The sequence below is a fragment of the Drosophila bipectinata genome, chromosome 2R, assembly GCF_030179905.1.
Source record: "Drosophila bipectinata strain 14024-0381.07 chromosome 2R, DbipHiC1v2, whole genome shotgun sequence".
Lineage (NCBI taxonomy): Eukaryota > Metazoa > Arthropoda > Insecta > Diptera > Drosophilidae > Drosophila > Drosophila bipectinata.
In genome coordinates, this window is record NC_091737.1 from 6,742,308 (window position 1) to 6,766,940 (window position 24,633).

General features: G+C 45.0%; 5 protein-coding genes across 9 annotated transcripts; 2 read left to right on the forward strand and 3 right to left on the reverse strand.

The window, feature by feature from the left end:
* Positions 1-265: 265 nt before the first annotated feature.
* On the forward strand, positions 266-1,838 carry LOC108132170 (FAD-dependent oxidoreductase domain-containing protein 1). The gene is made up of 2 exons (XM_017251489.3): positions 266-550; positions 608-1,838. Exons 1-2 carry the CDS (start codon positions 338-340, stop codon positions 1,715-1,717), a joined length of 1,323 nt encoding a protein of 440 aa, XP_017106978.2. The 5' UTR covers positions 266-337; the 3' UTR covers positions 1,718-1,838.
* Positions 1,839-1,925: 87 nt separating this feature from the next.
* Mob4 (MOB kinase activator 4) lies at positions 1,926-3,374 on the reverse strand. The gene is made up of 3 exons (XM_017251490.3): positions 2,956-3,374; positions 2,520-2,893; positions 1,926-2,452 (listed from the first exon to the last, which is right to left on the reverse strand). Exons 1-3 carry the CDS (start codon positions 3,013-3,015, stop codon positions 2,215-2,217), a joined length of 672 nt encoding a protein of 223 aa, XP_017106979.2. The 5' UTR covers positions 3,016-3,374; the 3' UTR covers positions 1,926-2,214.
* Positions 3,375-3,965: 591 nt separating this feature from the next.
* On the forward strand, positions 3,966-6,409 carry Rab2 (RAS oncogene family member Rab2). Its single transcript, XM_017251324.3, has 4 exons — positions 3,966-4,145; positions 4,718-4,877; positions 4,944-5,280; positions 5,338-6,409. Exons 1-4 carry the CDS (start codon positions 4,100-4,102, stop codon positions 5,434-5,436), a joined length of 642 nt encoding a protein of 213 aa, XP_017106813.1. The 5' UTR covers positions 3,966-4,099; the 3' UTR covers positions 5,437-6,409.
* Positions 6,410-6,481: 72 nt separating this feature from the next.
* Positions 6,482-11,792, reverse strand: chk (chaski). Its single transcript, XM_017251323.3, has 5 exons — positions 9,746-11,792; positions 8,609-8,718; positions 8,077-8,258; positions 7,774-8,014; positions 6,482-7,716 (listed from the first exon to the last, which is right to left on the reverse strand). The coding sequence occupies exons 1-5, from the start codon at positions 11,789-11,791 to the stop codon at positions 7,572-7,574; spliced, it is 2,724 nt and encodes a 907-aa protein (XP_017106812.2). The 5' UTR covers position 11,792; the 3' UTR covers positions 6,482-7,571.
* Positions 11,793-11,844: 52 nt separating this feature from the next.
* LOC108132086 (uncharacterized) lies at positions 11,845-23,348 on the reverse strand. Of its 5 annotated transcripts, XM_070278504.1 has the most exons (4): positions 13,920-13,935; positions 13,746-13,862; positions 12,646-13,593; positions 11,845-11,984 (listed from the first exon to the last, which is right to left on the reverse strand). In XM_070278504.1, exon 3 carries the CDS (start codon positions 13,179-13,181, stop codon positions 12,726-12,728), a length of 456 nt encoding a protein of 151 aa, XP_070134605.1. In that variant the 5' UTR covers positions 13,182-13,593; positions 13,746-13,862; positions 13,920-13,935; the 3' UTR covers positions 11,845-11,984; positions 12,646-12,725. The 5 variants fall into 5 exon arrangements, with proteins under 5 accessions (XP_070134605.1, XP_017106814.2, XP_017106818.2 ...); XM_017251325.3 differs by lacking the exons at positions 13,746-13,862; positions 13,920-13,935 and adding an exon at positions 22,588-23,348; XM_017251329.3 differs by lacking the exons at positions 13,746-13,862; positions 13,920-13,935 and adding an exon at positions 19,128-19,292.
* Positions 23,349-24,633: the final 1,285 nt, after the last annotated feature.

Sequence of the window (24,633 nt, forward strand, 5' to 3'; positions counted from 1 at the left end):
TTATTAAAATTCTAAGGGATTTATTGACAAAATTGGAGTTTATTTCCTTTTTTTTCATATGTAGGATTAAAATTAATATTGGCTTCAAGCTAGTAGGAAATAAAGTATAATCAACTAGTTCTTTAACCTATTTTAAGAATAGCTGCATGAAAAAGTCTTCCTAAAATAATTATTGCTTAAAAATTGTATTATTTGTCCATCAGTCGGGGTCCTACTGTAACTTTATTTGTGTTTGCCTGGAACACAAAACACTTACAGAGGCTGCACAAATCTAATCTCCGGGATTTCAGTGTCGCCTATTGCCGCCAATGGGTCTTGATATGGGGCAGTGTGAAAAATGCTGCGCCTGGGACGAGTTCTGCGATCGGAGGCACTGCGTCAACTGCGCCATCTGAGCAGCAAGCCTGGAGGCGATGTGCTGCCCCAGAGCTGCGATGTGCTGATTATCGGCGGGGGTGGCATGGGCGCCTCCTCGGCCTTTTGGCTCAAGTCCCGAGCACAGCAGCTGGGCAGGAGTCTCAAGGTTCTGGTGGTGGAACGAGACTCTGGGGTAAGTGGTTGGATATTGAAAATATTTCATGGATATCGCTGCTATATATTCTCTTAGTACACCAGTGCCTCCACGGTGCTCTCTGTGGGCGGAGTAAGGCAGCAGTTCTCCCTAGCGGAGAACATCCAGATGTCGCTGTACGGATACGATTTCATAGTCAACAGCCAGAAGCACTTGGGGGACGTGGACGTCTGCTACCAGCCGAACGGATACCTTATCCTGGCCTCCGACAAGGGAGCAGACATCCTGGCCCAGAACTCGAAGCTACAGAACGAGTTGGGGGCACGCAACGAACTGCTCGGCCAGGAGGCGCTGCGAAGACGGTTCCCCTGGCTGTCCACGACAGACGTTGAGCTCGGATGCCATGGACTGGATAAGGAGGGATGGTTCGATCCGTGGGCGCTGCTCATGGGCTACAAGCGACAAGCCCGTACCCTCGGAGCAAACTTCGCCAACGGCGAGGTGGTGAGCTTCGAGTGGAACAGTTCTGGAGCCCTGTCCGGAGCCGTGGTAGATTCTGGGGACGGAGTGCAGCGCACTGTGAAATTCGACACCTGCGTCCTGGCTGCGGGAGCCCATTCGGGTCAGGTGGCTCGTCTGGCGAACATTGGAAACCCCGAAGCCAAGGATGATACTTTGCGAGTGGCTCTCCCTGTCGAGCCCAGGAAGCGGTATGTGTATGTGTTCAGCACTCAAGGACGAAACTGTCCGGGCATGGCCACGCCGCTGACCGTCGATCCAGACGGCACCTACTTCCGACGTGATGGCCTCTGCGGGAACTTCCTTGCCGGTCGCAGTCCCAATGACGACGAGGAGCCGGACTGCTCCACCTTGGACGTGGACCACGGCTACTTCGAGACGGATGTGTGGCCAACGCTCGCCAACCGAGTGCCGGCATTCGAGTCCGTGAAGGTCCAGAGCAGCTGGGCTGGTTACTATGACCACAACACCTTTGACGCCAACGGCGTCATCGGAAGGCACCCGCACTACTCAAATCTCTTCATAGCGGCGGGTTTTAGCGGTCACGGAATCCAGCAGACTCCGGCCGTGGGGCGAGCCATCTCCGAGCTGATCCTGGACGGAAGGTTCTCCACCATCGACCTGTCCCGCCTTGGCTTCGAGCGGCTGGTGAAAAACCAGCCCATGTTCGAGGTCAACATCGTGTAGGCGCGAGATTTGATTGGAGTGTCGTGTCCTGCACTTATATATAAGAACCCGATTCAGTGTGTATGTACTTGTTTTATTGCAATTTCGGTTGTATGTATATATAGTAATATTGTAAAGTTCACACACGTGTTAGTCATTACAGCTGGTTGGAGTCTTTGCTGCCTGGCTAGGGTTCAGTGGTCCTGGTATGCTTCAGCCACACAAAAAGTCAAGTGTCTACATATAATTTATTTAAAATAAGACGTTAAACATAATCGTAATATAACTGCGGAATAATTGCTGACTCGAGGTCAGATAAGGGCTGGGGGACGAAGGAGCCTGCTTATCTGGGTCAACTTTCTAACTATGCGGCCCAGGAGCTGCTTCGGAGCCGAGTTGCTTTGTCTGTTGACCGATCTGCGAGCTACAGCTAAAATAAATAAATGTTCGGCGAATGAGTGCGGCTCCGCGTATTCCGTGTTCTATGAGGTTTTGCACAGATGCGGGATAACTTGGGCCTAGGCCTCGCTCTCTCCGGGGGCAGCGTTTTCGCCCACGTTGATGGGAACGATCAGGTTCTCCTTCGACATTAGATTATATTTTGTGACGAAATGCGTAAATCGGTGGCATAGATACGTCTCGGCCTCGAATTCGTCGAAGATGCGCCGGTGGTGGAAATAGGCATGCGAGAAGATGCGATACACGCGCCGGCAAACGGAGCCCAGCTTGCTCACCGACGACTCCTTGATGGACACCCTACCGATTAAAAAGGTAAATTAATACGCGTCCTGTGGGGAAATAGGGCATTCGATGACCGGCTTACCTGCTTGGAAAGTATTTGTTGCTGTTCAGCAGACAAGCGGCTCCGTCTAGCGTGTGACGCGTGTAGTCTATAGCCGGGCACTCCTTGGGAGTCTTGTGTGCCGCACACAAGAAGATCCACTGGTCAGTGGCTGTCATCTGCGTACATGTCGACGGAGAGCACTCCTTTTGCAGTCGCACGGCCAGTCCGTTCAGTTCCATGCAGAATTGACGCAGATGCTCGTACTTCCACACCCCCTCGTCCTGGGCCTCGGGCATTGTCAGGATGAGCTCCACATTGCTCGGGTCCCGCTTGATTAGCTGCTGGATGTACTGTTGCACCGCCAGCGTGCTGTCCATCTCCTCCAGGGGTTCATCGGGCCAGCGACAGAAGTCCTAAGAGCAAACAAAGAAGTCTCAAAAAATGGAGTCCCAATGACTGCCTGCCAGATGCTCACCTTGGCTTTCGTGCCGGGTCGGTTCCTACGCAATATGGTCGAGCCGTCAGCCATCTTCATGTTTCCCTGCTGCTTCCCGCTGATATCCACTACGCCAGTGCCCACGCCTTAGTCGAGAAATCAGAAAATCGCTAGCAGGCTGCGATGAGATTTAATTTAGCCGAAACACAAATTCCTGCAGAACCACAATGCCCTGTTTGGGGCTACTGAATTCCGGATTCCGCTTTCTGCTCGCTGAAGGATCTATTTCTTCTTACACATAGCTCGGCTGAGCAACGTAAATCAAAAAAACACTCGCTTTGAGAAAATTTCTGACAAAATTCTGCATACATACATATGCGTATCGATTTAGAGGTGGAGAAACATCGATGCACCGATAATTAATAAAATGTCGATAACATCGAGGCTCGATGGCGATAGTCTTTATTTTTGGAACCTAATTTAACCAAACTAAGTCCTGTTGGCTAGAAAAAAATGGCTTCAACAAAATGTTTTCGTTTTCTAAAACCATTAATTTCTCTTTCCAAAAGTTAAGTCGCGGTATCCGTCCGGTACATAATTCCTAACCGGTTCGCGAAGTGTGACCAAACGTCTTCGAATTCGGAGGTGGCCATTCGGAGTTTCGGATTAGGTACTCAAAATCAGCAAAACAAAAGAGATAAACAAACTAGCGCTGCCACCGTCGTATTAACTGGCTTATTAACGTACTCAAAACGGCTAGATTTTACCAAGAAAGTACAAAACTCAAGGTTATAGTATGCACTTTTTTAAAATGAATCAAATAATGAGATATAAATATTCAATTGGTTTCTTTCTTTTGTACCAATATGGATAATCTACTTTTTTTAAAGCCAATAATCAAAGTATAATATGTTATATATAGCATACAATTAAAAAAAAATCCAAAAAAAGCAATATAATTTTGTGACATAGCCGAAAAATGGGCTCCGGCTAAATCAGATGGTTTTCAGTTTTCACCTCTAAATATAGCTAAATTTAACGAGAAAATAGCCAAGTCGGCAACACTGCAAAAGAGCCAGTCATCGAACAGATTGAAAAACTTACAAGAATTGCGTATTAGTTGCAAATTACAAGAAAAAAGTTGTTCCAACCAAAGACTTGCCACAACCAACTGACTGCAAACATGTCCTACGCTTACTTGTTCAAATACATCATCATCGGAGACACTGGTGAGTGCTGGGCCGCGAATTTTCAAGGAGCTTAGAAAAGTGTGCCACAGAGCACAGAAATGGGCGAAATTAGACAACAAACAAAGACGAAGGCTATGGCGAAGACCCCTTTGTGTTCAAAGCGCCCCGGCAGCAATACCCTATGGCCTGGCTACGATCAGTCACACGCCCCAGTCGGTGGCTCCGTGTATCCCTGTACTTCGTTGGTCAAAGGAAAAATCAATAAAACAACAACGTATACAGGCGGGCGAGCGGTCGGGTGGTTACTGCGCTGCCAGATAACAGGGAGTTTGGGGGCGTGGGGGGCAGCCCACTCAGTTGAACCCTCGCCTGACTGAGTCAGCCACCCCCTGTATGTCTGCGGTGGGGGGACTCTGCCACAAGTCAACACCCCGTCCGGGTAGTTATCAGTCGCCAGTTTTTCGGGATGCCAACAGCTGTTGGCTGTTTACCCCTTTTTAAAAGCGATTTCTTAGAGCGTGACCGCCTCTGCGGCTGTAGTGCGATTTTGTTTTAATTCGTTTCGGGTAAACTTTCCCTTTTGCAACTAAATTTTGGCTTCTTCCTGACAGGCGTGGGCAAGTCATGTCTGCTGCTGCAGTTCACGGACAAGCGCTTCCAGCCAGTGCACGATCTGACCATTGGCGTGGAGTTTGGAGCCCGCATGATTACAATAGACGGCAAACAGATTAAGCTACAGATTTGGGACACGGCAGGCCAGGAGGCTTTCAGGTGCGCAAATACTTTCTAATTTTAGTTTCAATTACGCAAACTGACACGTAATATTTCTGTTGACAGGTCCATCACACGATCCTACTACCGCGGGGCTGCTGGCGCACTGCTGGTCTACGACATCACGCGGCGGGAGACCTTTAACCACCTGACCACCTGGCTGGAGGACGCGCGCCAGCATTCCAACTCGAATATGGTTATCATGTTGATCGGCAACAAGAGCGACCTGGACTCGAGGCGTGAAGTAAAGAAAGAGGAGGGCGAGGCCTTCGCCCGTGAGCACGGACTGGTCTTCATGGAAACCTCTGCGCGTACGGCGGCAAACGTGGAGGAGGCGTTTATTAACACGGCTAAGGAGATTTACGAGAAGATTCAGGAGGGTGTCTTCGACATTAACAATGAGGTAAGTCCCCGAATAGGTCAAAACAGTTGAAACGCCTTCTAAATCGAACTTCCCTAGGCAAACGGTATCAAGATCGGCCAGCAGCACTCGCCCACAAACCCGTCGCTGCCAGGAGCTGGAGGAGCAGCCGGCGCAGCAAACAGCGGATGCTGCTAGGAGTAAACGGCAGGTGCCCGGCCGCAGCCCTGGGTTTAACGTAGCCGCTTCTGTAAAAGCTACTTTAGTGACTAACTAGTAGACGGTAGTGGGAGAGACGGATTTCTTGATTTCTATTTCAACAGTAACTAACCACGTAAACATAGCAACCACTAAACTAGCAAACGAACACTAAGCGTAATGTTAAACTCATTAAGATCAGACAACTACAGCATCTCCAACACAACAAATTGTTCAGCTACGTTTTTATTAACTAAAAGAACCCGAGAGGATTGAGAACAGAAATAAACCAAAACCTTAACTTGTATATGTGAATGTGTCGTGCGTGATTTTTAAATTTTGTAAACTCCACCAGGACATGTAAGCGTTTTATGTATGTATTTTGTGTATATTGCGATTAGGTTGCTAGTTACTTTGTTCAAAGACCGATAGTTTTACACTAGGATCTTGACGGAATAATGTTTAATACAAAAACCAAACTTAACCATGTGAATTTTCAATGTGATTCGTTTTCAGTGAGGCCTCAGCCGAACAGGCAAGCAGCAGTTCAGCGCCACGCCCCGTTTTTCACTGGGCATCTGCTCCTCCTCAACCTCCATATACATACATAGCTGCATATATGCATATTATAGTAACTTTTTCTCTGAACGCATTTGCCTTGTCCCTGTTTTGTTGTGCAACCGGCTTATGTCTTTATATATAAATTTATTACGAAGAGTTCGCAAAATATACAAACGTGAGCTGAAACGCGATTATATAATTTACACATACAACAAGCATCAACAATGGAACACGTAAATGCTGCGATTCTATGATCAATTTAGTATTTTACGAAGATTATATATTAAAATAAATGGGAAAGCTAAGACAAACGAAGATACAATTGTAAACGTAAATCAAATTATTTATAATATTTGTATTTGCCCAAAAACAATGCAAAATAATAATATACATAATAAATATTTGAAACCAACTGGCGATGTTGCTTACCAATAACCTGCAGGGTATTATAGTGAAAAGGGTCAATGGAGTGAAAAAATAAATATAGTACTTGAATATGCTTTAATTTCAAAAAATTTATTATTTCATTATATATTTCAGTAGATAATTGTTCAATAGATGTCTTGTAAATAATATAGTATTGTGTTTCAGTTTCTTATATCGCTTATGTACATAATCCTAATGTGTTAAGAACCAACAGCTACTCTGTGTGTAAATCTGGCTACGAGTGGGGCTTCACAAATAGCTCCCAAAAGTGAAATGTGCTTACGATTTAAAGGCTTTTGTGGCTAACCATACTCTAATATGATGTCTGTGTGCTTCTTGGCGAGTTTTAATTCGGTATTCATAAAGGTTTATGTATTTTCTGTGATAATACTTGAACTTGATACACTTCATATCGATTGAATATTTGAGAGCCTTGTGGTCTCTTCGGTTTGGTGATTTATTTTAACAAATTTGTGCCAAATCGCAAGAACGGGTTATTTTCAAAACACTTGTTATCTATGCATATCTATCTGTAGTGGATCAATTGATTGCGTAATTTGGAAACTATTCGGATCTTGATCCTTAAAAAAGAAATGCGCCAAAGACTTTATTGTAAGTATTGTAAGGGCGATTGAAAATTGTCGCTTGTTATTGCATACGTTGCTTAGATTGTTTATTGTATTACTTTAGTCAATATTCGTACGAAATATGTAAGGCAATTAAACTATTCTTCTAAGTTCTCGATTTGTAAAGAAGACAATTGAGGGGACCCGTTTGCACCTGGCAGTGATGCACTGCATTGATATTGATTGAAATTGAACAGTTTGCTACGTGTGACTACAAGATGCGATTAGTAATTGCCCTAGTGCGGTAACTATTCACTATACTAGTATGTATATGTGTAGAAACTTAGCTACAGTCTACGAATACCTCGTAGAGTATAAGTATAGGCTTAGGTCTAGGCGGTCTTAGGAGATAGGCTTAGTATCAGTTACGATTCTGCTCTGATTTTATGGCTGCAACACCATTTGACATAAGAAACTCGGTAACATTTAATGCTAGTCCACTATTAAGCTACAAGTCAAGTGTGTGGTGCCCCGGCCTCCAGGCCTCCGGCAACCGTATAGTGTACTAAGTAACTCTGTAACCTAGTGTAAAAGTTGAGCTTTTTTAGTCTCTGAGACATCACTATCACTCTCCCTAGGTGCTTTCTTCTCGCAGAACTCGATCATGTACGAGCACACGCCGGAGAGTGCTATAAATATGCCCGCATAGTAGAAGACGTCGTCCCACCTGCAAGTAGACGGGGGATTAATGGTCACGTTCCAGCCCGAGCTTGGGGCCACTCACCTGTTTATGGTCTCGTAAATGACGCCCGCAATGGGCGGGCCCGCAATCATGCCCACTCCCTGCACCAGGAGTACCAGGCCGTAGGCACACGTGAAGTCGTCCAGGTCGACGATGCTGACCAGGATGCTGGGGGTGAACGAAAAGGAGCTGGCGAACGTGAAGCCGAAGATGACGCACATGCACATCAGTCCGTTGTAGCTCTGAATCAGCATGGGCATGAAGAACACCGAGGCTCCGCAAACTGGGGGAAGAACTGGGTTAGTAGTGGTTCGCTTACACAGCCCCATCCCGGCCCCTACTCACCCAACATGCAGAGGGAGTAGCATATGTTGATGTTCATCCAGGGGAGGTCGCCCAGATAGCCCAGTCCGATCATGCCCACCGTTTGGGCAATGCCCACGGCCGATATCAGGACGGCACTCACGCTCACATCGTAGTTGTACTGCCTCATAAACTCGGGAAGGTACAGATAGGGTATGATGAACCTGCGGAGGGGCAGGGGCAGATTAGAACCCTTGTCTGAAATCGCTTTCAACCAGTTTCCTTATCGAGCCAATAAACCACTTAAATCCTGGGTACACACCCCGATAAACCATGATCTCGACCGTGAGTCGACTTCTAATTAGTATTTCCCTTAGTTTATATTTTACGCGATAGGACAAGCACTTGGTTTGTAATATAAGAAACAGCTGCCAGCTGCAATCGGAGAAATTTTCTGGCAAATGTTCAACTTGCAGTCACTTTCATCGATTTGGTTTAAATGGCCAATAGTTTCCAGTCATTTCTGGCTTTATTTGGTATTACCTAATCTACAATAGGCCTATTATTCACTTACCAAATGAAGAGAAACAGCGTGGAGAGATTGAAGAGCGCGAACTTGGCGTCCAGGAAAAGGGAAAAGTCAAAGATAGACTTCATGGTGTCTACGAAGTTGTCATACCATGTCTGCAGGGAAGTGAAGTTCAAGTTTTAGTTTCCATTAGTTTAAGCTTTCTATTAAGATAGTCAGTATTACTATTATATATTTTTTTTGAAGAAACTAAAAAAGCTAAAGCCGAGATTATTGTTTTTTAAAACTTTTGTGATGTTGAATGTTTAATAAAATTAAAATAACTTTTAATAGACTAAAAATGAGTACTGATTATGATAGTTCAGTTTGGTCAGAAATAATAACAATTCGATTCATTAATTCAAAAGTATTGAAAATGATTTCTATTTTAATTTTTTTTAAAGTATTATATATAGTTTCTATTTGTAGGGTGTTTGGAATCATCTCTCCAGGAAGAGAAACTACCTATACCTATACATTCAAGGTTTTAAGCTCCTCATTTTTTGGGAACTTCCATAACCATACCTTGTCATGAAATATGAATGCATATAGTTTAGAAACTAATAAACTTAAATTTTTTTCAGCTGAATATTTCAATTTTTTTGACTTTAACATCTAACCAATAGAAAATGAAAAGAATTACTATAAATAAATTTCAAATATTCAACTACTTTAACAATCTGTACTTTTGTTAAATTGAAATTAAATAAATTAAGTAGAATATATGTATATTAAATAATCCCCTTCTAGGCACCTAATGTATATAGCTACAAAGCACAGAGTCCAAATACTGAATACAAATAATTCAGTATTTAAAGTCCAATTAAATAATAGATATGAATATCACCATGACACAATAGCATCATGAACCAAACAATAGAAAGTCATCTGGAAGACAAAATTCAATGGGGAGTAAAATCCGGAATCAAATTTGGCTTCGGGATCGCCCTTGTTCGGACACAGTACGGAAGAGGTTGGCCTCTTATCGGACGAGAAGCCATGGCCGGGTGGTCCTACGGCTGGGATGGCGAAGCAGCTGATAACCGGACTGGCAGACGTAATATTAACCAGCTGGGGCTGTCGCCAAGTCGAGCCACCAGCTGATAAGGGCGGGGCAAGGGGCAAGAGGCAACTGGTACTCACATCTTCCTCCTCCTTGGCGATGGTGGTCATGGAGTTGCGGTAGATGTTGGGGCAGGAGGAGGCCCGCAGCCGGTAGCGGTGCGTGTTCAGCATGGCCCCGCGGTAGTGGATCGAGTTGCGGTGGATGCGCATGTCCTTCAGGAAGTTCGAGTTGCGGATCGAAATGTTGCGCCGCAGATTGGAGCGGTGGTTGCTGGGCTTCTTGGAGCGCGACAGGCGGCGGATGCCGGTGATGCTGTCCAGTCGAGCACGTCGCAGAGCCAGCTCGCTGTTGACCGGCGGCTCCAGCTCCTGCTCCGGGATGGCGATGACAGTGGGTCCGGTCCGCCTGCCTTCCGGGTCCAGCAAGGCGAAGGTCTCGTCCTTCGAGTAGTAGCAGTGCATGTCCTCGCTGAGGATGTCCACCGAGTTGTGGCGCAGGCCGTTCACTTTCAGGTTGCAGATCGAGGGCGTGGCGTGCTTGGCCATGAAGAGATTTTCGTTCAGCGAGAACCGGGAGCTGGCGTGCTTCTGGGTGAGGTAGCCCTCGTCCGAGGAGCGCAGGGATCCAAGGGGAGTGCCTGCACCGCCGGAGCGCTTCTCCGACGGCGACAGCGTCTCAATGGAAGCCAGGTAGGACTTTTTGGCGGCGTCGGCGGCTTCCTGGGCTATTCCGCCCATCAGGGTGTCGTCTGGCGAGCCGATAACGGCAGTGGACGCGGGATAGGCGCCCGCCCCCGAAGACATGGACAGGAGGTTCTCGCGCGAGGGTGCCTCGGCGCCGTCCTTGTGCCGCAGGGAGCGCCGGCTCAGGCTCTTCACCTCGCAGATGCTGTCCAGTTCGTGGGTGCTCAGGAAGGTGGGGAGGAAGATCTCGCTCCGGTAGCGCTTGAGGCCCGAGTCCAGGGGGTCGTCGATCTGCTGGTTGGCCTCGGTGTTGTTCTTCGTCACCAGCGAGTCCAGCACGGCCTCCTTGGTGATGCCAGTGTCCAACAGCTTTTTGATCTCCTCCAGGCAGACGCTCGAGTTGGAGAAGGTGGTGACGCTCTGCGATCGGCTCTCCAGCCGGTTCTCCTCGATCAGCCAGTCGGGGTCGCGCATCAGGGCGCCGCACACGCAGGCGTTCAGCATGGTGCCGCCCAGGATGAGAGTGGCTCCCCGCCAGCCGTAGGACTCGATCAGGTAGGAGGTTAGCCGGGCGTACACGAAGGTGCCAATGCCCGTACCCGAGGCCCCGATGCCGGTGGCGAAGGTGCGCTTCTTGTCGAACCAGAAGGCGATGGAGACCACAGCGGTCACGTAGCCGATGCCCAGGCCCAGGCCTGAGATGATTCCGAACGTCACCATGAGCATCTCGATGGAGTTGCAGAAGGAAGAGAGGGCGAACCCGAAGGCGGAGACCACGCCGCCGATAATGGTCATTTTCCGGCAGCCGTACTTGTCCACCAGGTTGGACCAGATGGGGCCCATCAGGAGGGGCACGGAGAAGAACAGCGACGAGATCCAGGCGGTCTTCGTGGTGGACTCCCCGAAGTACTCCAGCAGCTGGACGTTGATCAGGCCGAACGAGAAGCTCAGCCCGTCGGCGATGAGCGACACCACCAGCGAGGCGAACACCACCACCCACCCGTAGCCGCCGTCGGGCATCTTGGGCGTCTTCTTCTCCGTGGAGCTGGAGTCGATGGAGTCCCCGGACTCGTTCGAGATCAGCCGCTTGCGCTTCTTCACCTGCCCGCTGCCGTTCATCAGGCAGGTGAGCGTTCCGTCGCCGTCCATGGCGATGATGCTGCTCCGCACCACCCGGCTGTGCCCGGCCTCGTCGGCCAGCTCCTCCACGGACAGATTGCAGAAGGTGACCTCCGGGAAGAGGTCGTGCTTGATGGCCTTGTTGAGGGGTGTGTTTGCGGGCGCCGGGGTCAGGGCCAGCGGCTGGTAGGCGCTCCCGCCGTTGTGAGGGCCCCCGTCACCATGGTTGTGGGCTTGGGTGTGGTTGTGGTTGTTGTTGTTGTTGACCGCCTCGCAACTGTTGTTGTTGGAGGCGTGGGCACTCGAGGCTGGCTTGGCCATGGTGGCCCTGCTACTGGATGTGGGTTGGAGGATATATAGGGGATATGCTCTATAAAAAACTTTTATAAAATTTGCACTCTAGTCCAAGCGATTATTGGAAATGAACACAGTTTGCATTAGATCTCGTAGTGGTGTCTAAATGGGCGCCACGTCCTCGGGGTCCTTGAGGCTGCAGTGCGAACCTGGGAACCTGCTGAAGGAGAGAGAAGGCCCGAGCGGGTGTTAGACAGTTTTCACTTTCCCCTCGACGCCATTTCCCAGTCCTAATAAGAAAAGTTAGTCTAACTTTGTTCCAAGTCTATAACTACTGGTGTGTTGCATCCACCACCACCCCACCCAGTTGTCCGATTGGTCACTTCAGTGGCAACAACAAGAACTGTTGGTAAACATTCCGTTTATAAAATCGCGCAGAAACTGTCTTTGTCGGTTGGCGCTTCCCCCATTTGACTCTCGAATCGCCTTCAACTTGACCTCGGGAATCCGCCTGAGATCCCAAATCTCTGAGAGCACTCTGGGAGCGCGAGACTTGTTTTCATTTTGGTGGCAAGCAAAGTGCGTCAAACGAGCGCCGTGCCGAGCAGTCGGCCGCTAGGCAGCTGACCAGCTGATGTCCTAATAATACTGGGAATCGACAAAATAATAATATTTGTGTGCAACCGAAAGTCTGTGGTTAAAATTAGAAAGCCATATATGCTGTATTGGGGCGTACATGGCCGACCGAGTGGTAATTTTCCATCAGTCGCTTCAAAGCCAATTACCAACTGACGCAAACCGAAATGTCCCCCTGGGAAATGGGTCATCTCGGGGCTTGTAGAAGTTGAAGCTCCACCATCCCTCGCCCAGTTGGAACTTACCTTTCCGTCTACCATCCAGTCGGGGTCACCCGCCCGTCCGACAACAGATTGGAAAAAAAACCGAACCGACCTGCTACCGCTTAGGATTTCACTTGCACACTTTTCACAATTTGAGCACTGCCGCCGCCAATTAATTCACCATAATTGCACAGATCTTCAGTTATATTTAGCTCGCTCAGAGTGCGATTCAAGGGTTTATTCAGCGTGGCGGTCTTGTTGAGAATTCTTAGGCGGGGGTCGCGGGGCGTGTAGTGCAGGAACACCTTGTCGGACTTGCCGCTGTTGTTGTAAGTACGGGGATTGTTGTTCTGGCTGTTGTCGAACGAGGCGGTCGGTTTGCTGGCACGGTAGGATGACTTGCACCGAGAGTCATTCATTAAGAACGCTAGGGGGAGTATCACAGGCCAACGGAGAATATGTTGAGCGATGGTCGTTGACAACTGGAGGCAGTTGTAGTTGCTGTTGCTGTTGCTAATGCAGTTGGTGTTGTAGCAGTAGATGCTGCCGGAGAGGGGTTTACACCTTGGCAGCCACATGCGGTAGTCTGTCGTCGCGGTGACCGATCACTTTTGATGCCAATGAGTCGCGGCGGCTTCTCGCTTGCCCACACGGCGTCCCACGAACGCGACTTTCAACGAAAAATAACGAAAACAAACCGGAGCGGACACCTCGGACGCGACGGTCGTCGGATTCCAAGTGGAGCTAGCTCTTCCGGGAGACGCTCAGCTGCTTCTCCCTGACCACTGACTCGCTTCAACGCGTGTCAAGTGCGCGGCGCGTGGTGCGGCGGCGGACGGGCAAACATATCGACGGAGGAAACGGGCCGGCCAACGTGGCGTATGATTGATTCGGGGCTCTCCGGTGGTGCAACTCAATCGCTGCTCGTCGCTCCCGGCTGGATAATGATTTATGGCCTCTGTCCTCGCTTAGGGGGCGTCGGTGCGAGCTCTGCAATGGAGACAGAAATAGAGATTCGCTTGATAAATGACATAAACTGGCCAGTAAGCAGAGCTGGAGGGCAGGGGGCTAGCCTAAACATGGCATGGAATTCGAGACACAATTTCGCTCTGAAAAGCCCCACAAAGCGCAGCATCGAATACCTTTCAGCCGCTTGATTGTCAAACAATGCAAACCACACACACGGGCCCAGTGTGCGAGATGTCCGAGTGATTTATTTTGAGAGACCGGTTCCAACCGCCCGCAGAGGCCGCCGGAGTCTGTGAATAAACAAGCCTTAATGACCCAAGTTAAATGCCTTCCTTATCAAATACTGCCGATGCTCAAAGTATCACCTCCAAGCCAATAAAATGTAACTACCCATAGTTAAACCATTGCTAATCTTAAGCCCCCGAACGTGTTTCTCAGACTTGCTCTGAAGTATTTCAAATCCATTTGGCCTGGTTTTAAGCTAATTATTATGGGTCTTCTTTGCTTCACGGCTGAACGTGGATTCACATTTAAAAACAAGTGTGTTTGGGACACGTGTGTGGCTTGTGTTTCGCTTTACAAGTTTTGCAAGAGGCCTAAGCCGAGACGTTTATTCAGAATGAAAGGGGAGTCTGCAGGTGAAGCAGTACCGGGCCCCGTACCAGGTGCTGTTCCTGAATGTGAAATACAGAGTTCCTATTGCATTGTTCTGCCCAAATGGCCAAGTTTATTGCTCGATAGGCCGACCACGCGATTAGAAACCTCGTGCACTGCAGCTCTCCGGCGGAGAACCAAGTAAACAAGGCACTGAGATTCCACTTCCACCTCGGCACTGTCTGGTCTCCGCCGGAGCTAGGGCTAGACAACGAAACTGTCGCTTATCAGAAATCAAATTCGGATCGCGATTATCTGGCACGACGAGTATATGGGAGGCGATTTCCGACTTATCTTTACAGTATAATTGGCAGAAAATGCTTTTATGTCCGCGATAAGCTCGCAATAGGGTTTACATTGTTGAGATGCCCGAAAACGCCCCGCTCACGTGATCCGCTCGCCCTTCCCATCACTCACTTGTGTCTGACCTCGACCTCCCTGGGGCCACAAGTTGGCGTGACGGTGCTCCACTCTTCAGTGGATGTCGGCCGGGAATCGTGTGGTCTTCAGAATTAAATAAATCATAAACATAGACACGCTTAATCAAAGTCCAAGTCCGCACTCTGCGCCTGTTTCTAGGCACTTGTTCTCGTACTTCCCGCACTTTCACTTTCTTGAACAAATCTGACTGCAAACTTTGGGCTACATCTCCTCAGTCCGTGTTTACCCAACAGGCCAGAAAGACAAAGAAACTCGTGGGCCCCGACTTGTAAACATCTCGTCTCGAGGGTTCACGATTTCCGGACTGCGATGCGAACGAGGATGGGGCTCGGATTCGGACTCGGTCGCGGACTCAAACTCGTACTCGGATTTGAAGAACAGTCCCGCAGGCCGTCGAAAGCCCGACTAAGCCTCGCACGCTGCCTCTGGGGAACGGAATGGAACGGAGCCGACCAGAGTGGGATGGAACACGACAAGGCTGCTCGGCGTGGCGTCTGTAATCGCGGCAATCGCTGCCTTAATCTAATAAATTTCTTATCAAAGAGCGTCGTTGCCCACAGTACTCATTACTGCATCTGTGTGGGGAGGGGCCCTCACGCACGCTCCCCACGCGCTGGCGGCTGTCAGCTTGCCAATGTTTTGTGACGCCATCTACCCTGCTCGCCCTCCCGGCGCTACTGGCAGTGGTCAGATTTAAATTCGGACACTCTTACACTACCATATACCCAATATACTGCCACTCTTGGCCAGCAGTATAATTGGATTAGAGCCCAGTATTGGTAAAGACGTGTACTTCAAACTTTCTGTACTGCCGACGATTGATACGCCCATTAGTAGTACACTCCGAAAGCCCTTCCCAAGGCCCCTCCTCGGGGCGCACTATTTGTTTCCAAAAAGGCCCTCAGTTATACGACATCTACATGATATTGTCGCACAATATCGAGCCATAAAGCTTTATAGATTAGTTGGCGTGGAAGCGGACGGTCGGTCATGGCTCTATCGATTCGAGGAACTGATCCCAAACATGGTTAGTACGCTAAGTGCTCATAGTTATCTAGACCACAAGGCCTGGGAGATAGTAACAAACTAACTGAGATATGATATTCAGGATCAGACCAAGATCGGTTTAAGAATTGTTTCTTATATTCAGAGGATATTTTCATCAAAATTTCCTAATTAGTCACAATTTATGTTACTTTTAGAACGTTTTAGGTATAATTTTACTTTAATTTAAATGCCCAAGTAAGTTGGAAAATTTGTTTTAAAGCAAACTTTAACCCACCGCACCTAAAATATTTAAGAGCCCCTCGAGTGCTGATAACGCATCTAAAAAAAGACTACTGACCATATTTCAACCCGATTGGCTATGGAAATGTTCTATCGTTATCAGTCATGGTTAACTTTGATTTAACAGTCGATTTCAGTCAGAAAGTCTTTTGTGGCAAGCAGAGCAGAAAAAAGGAAAATAATAATAAGAATTGAGATGGTCTTCGAGTCTAGAAATTTGAGAAAACCTATTAATTTTTCATAATTTTATAGTTTGGATGTTCATATACATAATATAACTCTATGTTCAAGAAGATTTTAAATTATTTTCGAAGTTATGGACGACCGGAACTTTTTACTGAAATTATTTTTTTCCGATGCCTGCTTTAAACTTGGCATGAATGTTCCTCAAATTTCTTCTTAAAATAAACTCACTGAAATTGAAAACTGAAATTACTATTTCTACTAATAAAAAAAATGTGCCATAGCTACACCCCTTGAATAATTGAAAATTCATATTAGATTTATATATTATATTTCTAAACGTATTATGCCTACTCTTCAAATATAAATAAACAAATTCAAGCGAAATTGGTGATCAAAATATCAAATGCTTATGTTTATGCATTTTTTTTTAAATTCTTGGAATATCTCCCAATAGAGCTCCGAAGTATAGGGAAAATAAACAAAATATATTGATCGCAAGACACAAAAGCCAATGGGTAAGTCGCGTACCGGATACTATACTATAATCTATAAAACATAGTATCTAAGATAATCGTATAAAAACCCTGTTGTCACTTTATGATTACTCGAAATAATCTATGAATAATTAGCACTTTCTAAGCCAATACTTCTATGGCCAATCATGCAGATAAGTGAATACTTTCCACGTCGTTCCTGGGGCCCATAAATTCTTGCACCTAATTGTGAGGTAATTGTTTTGTGGGCTCTTGGAGTTGCGCGATAACTTTTACGATCGTCTTCTACTACGAGGGCGAGGGGCTTCGTTTGATGCTGACCTAGGCTAGACAATAGGGGGTTTTAGTCTGATTGCTATATGGCCGGTTCTAAAACCTAAATAGAAACCGGGAAAACCTTTGGGGAAGTGCGCATTGGCTGGGGGCCAAGGTCGTCATAGACGGATTGTCAAAAAGTTAAAGCCAACGCGGGGATTGACGTAGTGCAGCCCCGCTTGCGGCTATCATGTTTTAATTGAAAGAGTTGAGCAAATCAATAAAGCCATATGGAGGGGGAGGAGGCAAGGACAAGTCACTCACCTTGAACCGAATTGGTTCTGAGCGTCCCCAATATTCCCCATTGTTCTGGGTCTTTAAAAGGGGTCTGTCAGATGCTTTTATCTTTCAAAATATTATATTAATAAAAGGAGAAATCGGACAGAGCAAAGATGGCTTAATTTAGTTCAAAATATGAGCTTTATTCCTCATATTTCAATTGATGTCACTGCCTAGGGCCATCGCCATCAATTACTTTATTACTTTTTGAAATTAATAGTGGGCGCTCTAGGCCGCCACTGAGGCAAGAGATTTATGTCAGTGGTTAATTGATATGTGGTTTTAACGTTTTGTAAAGCCATAATGCTTTAAAGGTATCGTAATAGAGTAGTTTATATAAAATTCTTGCTATTAAATGGTTTAAGCTTTTAAAGGCATGCCCAGTCTTTAAGTACAAGCACTACAAATTATCAAAAAAAAACCTTCAAGTCTTTCAAGGAAAGTGTTACAAAGAGGTCCTTCCCAGCTGCACTTCCAAGTGCACAAACACAAAGAGGTGTCACTCTAGTTGTCGCCATATTCGGGCTTCTTTCATGTTTTATATTTACCTTTCCGCCGGACCTGAACCCACGGCAGAAAGGCAACAAAAAACTGTCCGGATCTCAAAAGTTATGAGGCGCATTTGCACAAAAACCAAATGGCGGTTGCACTTTCCCCATAAACTATACTAGTATGCAAAATGGTCGTTTCTTTTCGGTGGAGGTTTTGTGCATTAAACCTGGCTGGCTTTGGGGTATCGTATCGATTTTTTGTCCCACGGTTTTATGATTAGCTGCTCCCCGGCGCATTCAAGTTATGAGGTAGTTTTTATTAAAATTTTTCAATGAAAACAAAGGAGTTTTTATTTTTATATAAGGAGGGTTACAAGAAGCTCCCCAAGGAGTAGGTCTTTTTTTTATAGTTATAGGGCAGCAAAGGGATATCTTACATGTCCCAGGTCCTCATAAAATGTATTACTATTCTTAATATTCTAATGATAGGTCCAGTTAAAAACTATTCCCAACTATTCCCAGTATTGACGGTTTATATTGCACGTAACAAGCATTTAAATATAATACTAGTAGTGTAATAATAATAAATTAATATAATACTATTAAATACTCATACTAAATACATCACACTTTGATAAATAGTGACTAATATAACTAACAGGACACACTGATTTTTAAAAATCTTCTGGCAGAACTAATAGTAAGTAGAAAAAAACCAATTATAAAACGCCATTTCTGGATCGCATTCTTTGGCACATTAGTTGTGGCTTTGAATGGAAAAAAAACACAAAAACCGGATGAAGACAAGAGCTTTGTTTACTCCTCTTGGCGAGGGGTCACCCCTCCCTTTTCGGGGGCTTTGAAAAGGGCAATTTGGCTCAGGACGGACATGCCGCTGTGCGTGTAAACAACTTCAAGGCTGAAGCCTTTTGAGCCTTTTTGCTTTTGTAGTTCGTGCTCCCAACTCTCCGTATGGACTCCCCCAGTGGCCCCAAACAGTTGGATGTGAAATGCAATATTCGAGAATGCAAATTAGGAAATTAAATAGCGCAGCCAAGTGTCGGATGTAGAAGCCAGAGAGTAATGCATTCAGAATGGAAATTGAGGAGCTGGTTCTAACTGAGCATTAGTTGGAGAATAATTAAGGGCATCTGGATGAATGACACTATTCCCACAGTACTTTGGAATAACCTGAATTATAATTCAGATGCCAGCTGCAAATCAAATTCTGGAGTGCGGCTAAAGGTCACCTCTGGCAAGGACTCCACAAGGCTTTCATGCGAGCACGAGGGCCGAGGAAAATTTGGCATTTAGCAGCTCGGCACGCAGTCTGCGACCTCGAGGGAGGGCCGATCATGTGACAGTTGCAAGTAAGTGGACTTTGGCTGCCCGTAATTGCTCCACTTACGCGCCAATGTATCCGCCGACGATAGCTCGGGTTGGTGGGCTCTTTGTTTAGTTGTTTACGCTTCGAAAGGCTGCCCAATAATCAATTTAACACAATTCTGCCAACACTTGCACTTCCTGGAGCTGGTCTGTTGCTTCTCCTTTTGCGTCTCAAAATAAACTGCCTCAAGACGGGCCTCGAAAGAGTGATGCAACCCTCCTATACCCTGCTATATCCCCCGTCTCCCTCGCACACACTTCCTCTCCCGCTCGCTCTTCTGGCTGTTGGTGCAGCTCGACTTGAAATTTCAGAGCGAGTGGAGTTCCCACCACTCCGCTGCTTAGAATGGAAAATTTCCAGTTGACATAATAGATTCCGTCGCATGTTGCAGAGGGTATCGGAAGGGAGGTGGTGATTCATCTTTCCGATCCAGAAGATCCATGAATAAAGAGCTCTTTGGAGGGTAAGCTGCCTAGAATAAACAATCCGACTTATCGTTTTTAATTACTCGGAAAAAGAAACCATTGAAACAATTTTTCAATAAAAATTGGGTCTTGGATGAACTCCACAAAGTCTGACGGACATAAAATTTTGGGAAGTTTGAATTTTGTACCAATTAATGTTTACAAAAAAATATTTTGATGTCTAAAAACCGGATGTTAACCAATATCTGAAATAATTCTTAACCAAATAAATATAATACATTACAATAAAAAAAATAATTCCTAATAATTCTTCTTAAAAACATTACCTTATAATGTAAAATGCGACAATTTATACATTTCTGAAATGCTTTAGAAACAATATTTTGAGTTCTAAGAAGCGGACATTTAAGTATGTCAGGTTCCTGAAACTAAGAAATATTTTATTAAAATATTTGGAAAAGATTTTGTAAAAATTGCTCCCCACGTGGTAAGTTTCATATCAATTCCCAATATCATACTTATTTACTATCACTATTTCTCCTATTATTTAAATAAAACAAAAGAGTAAGTTAATTTTGGATAAGTGTTTGAAATATAAAGTTTATTTCCGTTTAAAATAAACCGAATTCGGAAATCTATCTGTAAATCTGTTCATATCGATGACATTTGTTAGGTATTTATTCAAAACAATCTATTCATGTGTAACAGAGTTTTTACTAAAGTGTTTTTACTTTTTAGGGTTTTGTTGCATTAATTCCTCTCTACGTATGAAGCCAAACTGATTGGAGGTGGAACACATTAAAACTATAGTTTAAAGAGTGCAGTGTTGAACAAACTAAAGAAAACATTAAAATAATTAAATAAAATAAAATAGTAACACTTACTGTAATTATTTAAATGTATGGGCATTCATAAAATCTCGTGATTCCTTTTAATAAAACCAGATTATAACTACCAAGACTATCTTAGAGTTTAAGTGTAATTTTCGACACAATATTGTAGGTTCCTATAAAGATGCTGTTTATTTTCTGTCCATAACAAAGGTTTTACGTCTATTTAAATATATTTTATATTTTATATATTTATATAAAATATATTTTATATTTTATATATTTATATAAAATATATTTTATTTTATATATAATTTTTTTATATTTATTATATTACCGACTTATTTATGAATAATCATCTAGTCACTACAGGGAATCATAGCTTAAAGGTATTTTTGAAAAATGGCTTTTTTGAAGTAGAAATATTTGACATTAGAAGGGGAATAATTAGTGCCAAGTTGAAGATTTAACCAACTTTTATTAATTCCGTTTTTGCATGCTGAATGTGAAGGGGTGGCACCTCAACGGTATGCAAATGGGTTTCTAATCAGTTCTGTGAAATATTGCCTTTTTTGCAACTGAGCTAATACTTCAAGCGTCACTTTTTGCATGTCTGAATTTTATTAATGGTGATATTTAAAAGCCATAATTTATACTACTTCCAGACCAAATAATAGCGTTATACCGCTTGATGAGAGGTAACTAAATTAATATTTGCATTTCTTTCCGCGTAGAGACGGTTTGGCTTCGGATAAGATAAGAATTTCTGATTCCGAAGAGTTCACGTGACTGCAGATTTATTCTCTCGAGGAATGAGCTTGATGTGCTGCGACCCTTGGCCCTAGACCAATTTATAAATTTAATAAAGTCGTTCCGTGCTAATGTGGAAGGCCCGATAATGAAGCGTCTTTATAGCAATTACCATTATTAGCACAATTGTGCGAGCAAACATGCGCTGCGGTGTGAAAACCTGTTCCCGGAACGCAGCCATCAGCTGTTGTAGCGGCGGAGCTCGCTGCTGACACACATTATCCGCCGGATCGGATAAATGGAATAATAATAAAAGAGCAAAGGTCTTACCGGTTCCATCAGCTGCTCGGCAGTTGTTTTCGATTGCAACACCAATCGCGAACTTTTCGAGCAGTTTGAGGTCAATGGCTTGCCGCCGAGTGTCTAAGCACTTGGCGGCTCGGGGGGCCGTAGATATGTAGCCAGTTTGGGCCCAAGGACGACGTTTAAGAGAACGGTTCTCGGTTACAGCAAATCAAATTTGCACAGCGATTCAAGAGCCGAGGCCCAAAGCCGAAAATCATTGAAATAACATTCAAACATACGTACGTACACAGTGGAAAATATTTTGCGACAGAGTTCGACTGTGTGTGTATGCGGGTCTTTAGAAAGTTTCGCCGATGGGAGGGGCAACAGGCGTTTATTTTCGAGTTGGGTTTCACTCATAAGGGTTTGGCGGCCCTGCTCGGCCATGGAAATTTCCCCCCAAAACGGAGCAGTTGTTTCTCCCCGTGCAGCCGCAACTACTGGGTCGCCAGGACCTGCCAGGACAAAGGCAATAAAACCGAAATGACTCGCACAGCAAAATGGCGGCGCGTGTGTGGCAAGCGAAATGGCACATCCTCTGCGGCATCTCATCTCGCTTTAGCTCCAGGCTCAGCTTGAGCTCCAGTGTCCTTCAGCTCCACCCTGCCCCCTTTCCGACCCAATTACGTAAATGGGGCAGTCGCGCAAGGCAGCGCTTGAACTTGAGGGCGCCTCGCCCGAATGCCCGTTTAAACCCATTCAGTATTCCAGTGTAGACTCTGCATAATGCCGCGATATGGTCTTTGTCTGACTTATCAGTCCCCCGTTGAGTCACTCACACGTAATGCCAACTGCATGAACAAATAATTCGAACAATAAACAGACTATTGGCCAGCATAAGTCGCAACATTCGATTCGGCGATCACGTCAATGGCTAAAGCTTCGATCTATAAATAGCAGCCATTCTTCATAGGAGAGGACAGTTCGAGAAATATGTTAACTCATTGCAGCCCAAAATAAATCCCAAAACAAACAATATATGTACTTATCATAGCGTTTGTTTCGACTGTGTGGGAACTACGCATTTCTCGTGGGCCAGGCCGGGCCAGGCCGTGCCATGCCAGACCAGGCCAGTTTATAAATAATTTTCATAAACCCAACAAGGCCAACAAAAGTCGATCGGGCTCTCACCTGAAATTTCAGAACTTCGAATTCGTGGTTGAGTTACAACTCGCGCTGTAACTGTGCTCTTGGTCCCTTGGCGTGTTAGCAGCTTACATCGTAGGCTCGGCAGATCGGAGGCGGCTCTTCCAAACCAGACCAGCTGTCTTCTAGTCTTCTGCGGCGATGCGGGGCAGCGCTCTGCTTCAATTTGTTTGCCGCTGGTGCTCGAATTTGAATAATCCGTCCGATGGAAGCACTCGCACAGTGGAACGAGCGTACGGCCTCTGAATTTCAATGCACTGCTGGCTAAAGCTCAAATGGGGCGGTCTGATGGCTGGGGGTGGGCTGGGCTGGCACGGCGATTGCACAACTGCGGGTCTCCGCCGGAAAGTTATTATCTTCTCAAAATTATTCCTCGGTAGCGCCCACTGTGCGCGAGTTTCGATTTTTTCCGCACCAAACTTTCGGGGGGAGCGGGGCAATGACAACACCACCCAACGGCACAAGTTCAGCTGAAAATGTGGGGCGGCCGGAGGTCGGAGTAAACAAATGGGGAGCGTTCCACACACGGTCGGATAAATCCAATCCGGAAACAAAGAGTTTCCAAAACAGTGCTTGTTCAGGAAACGGAGGAGCTCTCTGGATGCGCCCGCTTTGGGTTTAATTGACGCGAATGAACAACGACTCGGCTACCAAGAAGGGTTAAATATTCAGAAAAATCGAATTTTCCACCACGCACACCGCTAACACTGCACTACCATCCGCACTCCAATCGGAACATCAATTGGAACCCAATTGGAACGTCGCTACAGCAGCGCTGTTAGGTTAACGGCTGTCGCCAGCGCTGCCAGACTTGGTTAGTTTAGTTCTGTTAAGGTTTTGAAACTAAACAAAAGAACATATTAATTAATATGTTTGCAGGGTCTACAAAGAATAGATCCAAAAAAACAAAGAAACATTTTTCGACAATCGTTCTAAATATTGTTCAATATTTTCTTAAAAACTCTGGTAGCGCTATATGACAAACAAGTGCTGTAATACAGTGCTGTTGGCGCAGCCAATGTTAAGCTTCGTTAAGATATTTGAAATTTCAAACTTATCGTTAAAAACATCGTTATTGTAACGTAATGTTTTCAGTTTTCGTTCATTTTATTTTATTTTCATTACCGTTCAATATTTTTGAAATTCCAAATCTAAAATTTGTACCATTTATGCTTATTTTGTGGAAAATAACCTTTTTAAACATAATAAATTGAAATTTTAAGTAATAACATTTATTGATTTGTTTATTGGTATTAATACCATGATATGTAAGCCCTGTCAAACATAATTACATACAAATTTGATGGATCAGTCATTTTAATAACCCTATTTATAACGGATAGCCAAGACAAAATAAGAAGAATTATTTTTAGAAATTTTTAACAGTTCCTGGGTAGAATATAATCAAGTGCTAAAACAACCATTTCGACATACTTCTCAGTCGCCAGTATAGCTACTTACAGTATAGCTATAACCAACTTTTTAAGATGAAAATTAAAACATTAAGTTTAAAAGTTATGGATTTTCAGCAAACAATTTTTATTGCATACTTGTGCGCTTCTGAGGGGTAGTCCTATTAGTTGTCCAAATTTTCAAATTGTCCTATTTGGTTCAATTTCGTTTTGTAGTGTTATTTTGTTGACATCCAAGGATTTTCCAAAAACAACAACACTACAACGAGATTTCGGTTTTGGGGGCGGGAGTGGACGTGGGAAAATTTTGACACAAACTTGATCTGCGCAATCATCGTATAGTAGATTCAAGGTCCAAATCGGATAGTTCAATCTCTTATAGTCTTCAAGATCCACGCGTTCAAAATTTTTGCCCGTTTATATAGTGTATATATATAATGGTATATATATATATGTATATATATATATATGTATACATATACATATGTATATGGGTATATCCTATAGCTCTATCTCATATAGTCTTTGAGATAAAACAGACGGACATGGCTATATCGACTCGGTTGTTGATGCTGATCGAAATTATAAGACAATAAGGACACTTTATTGTCTTTGTCAT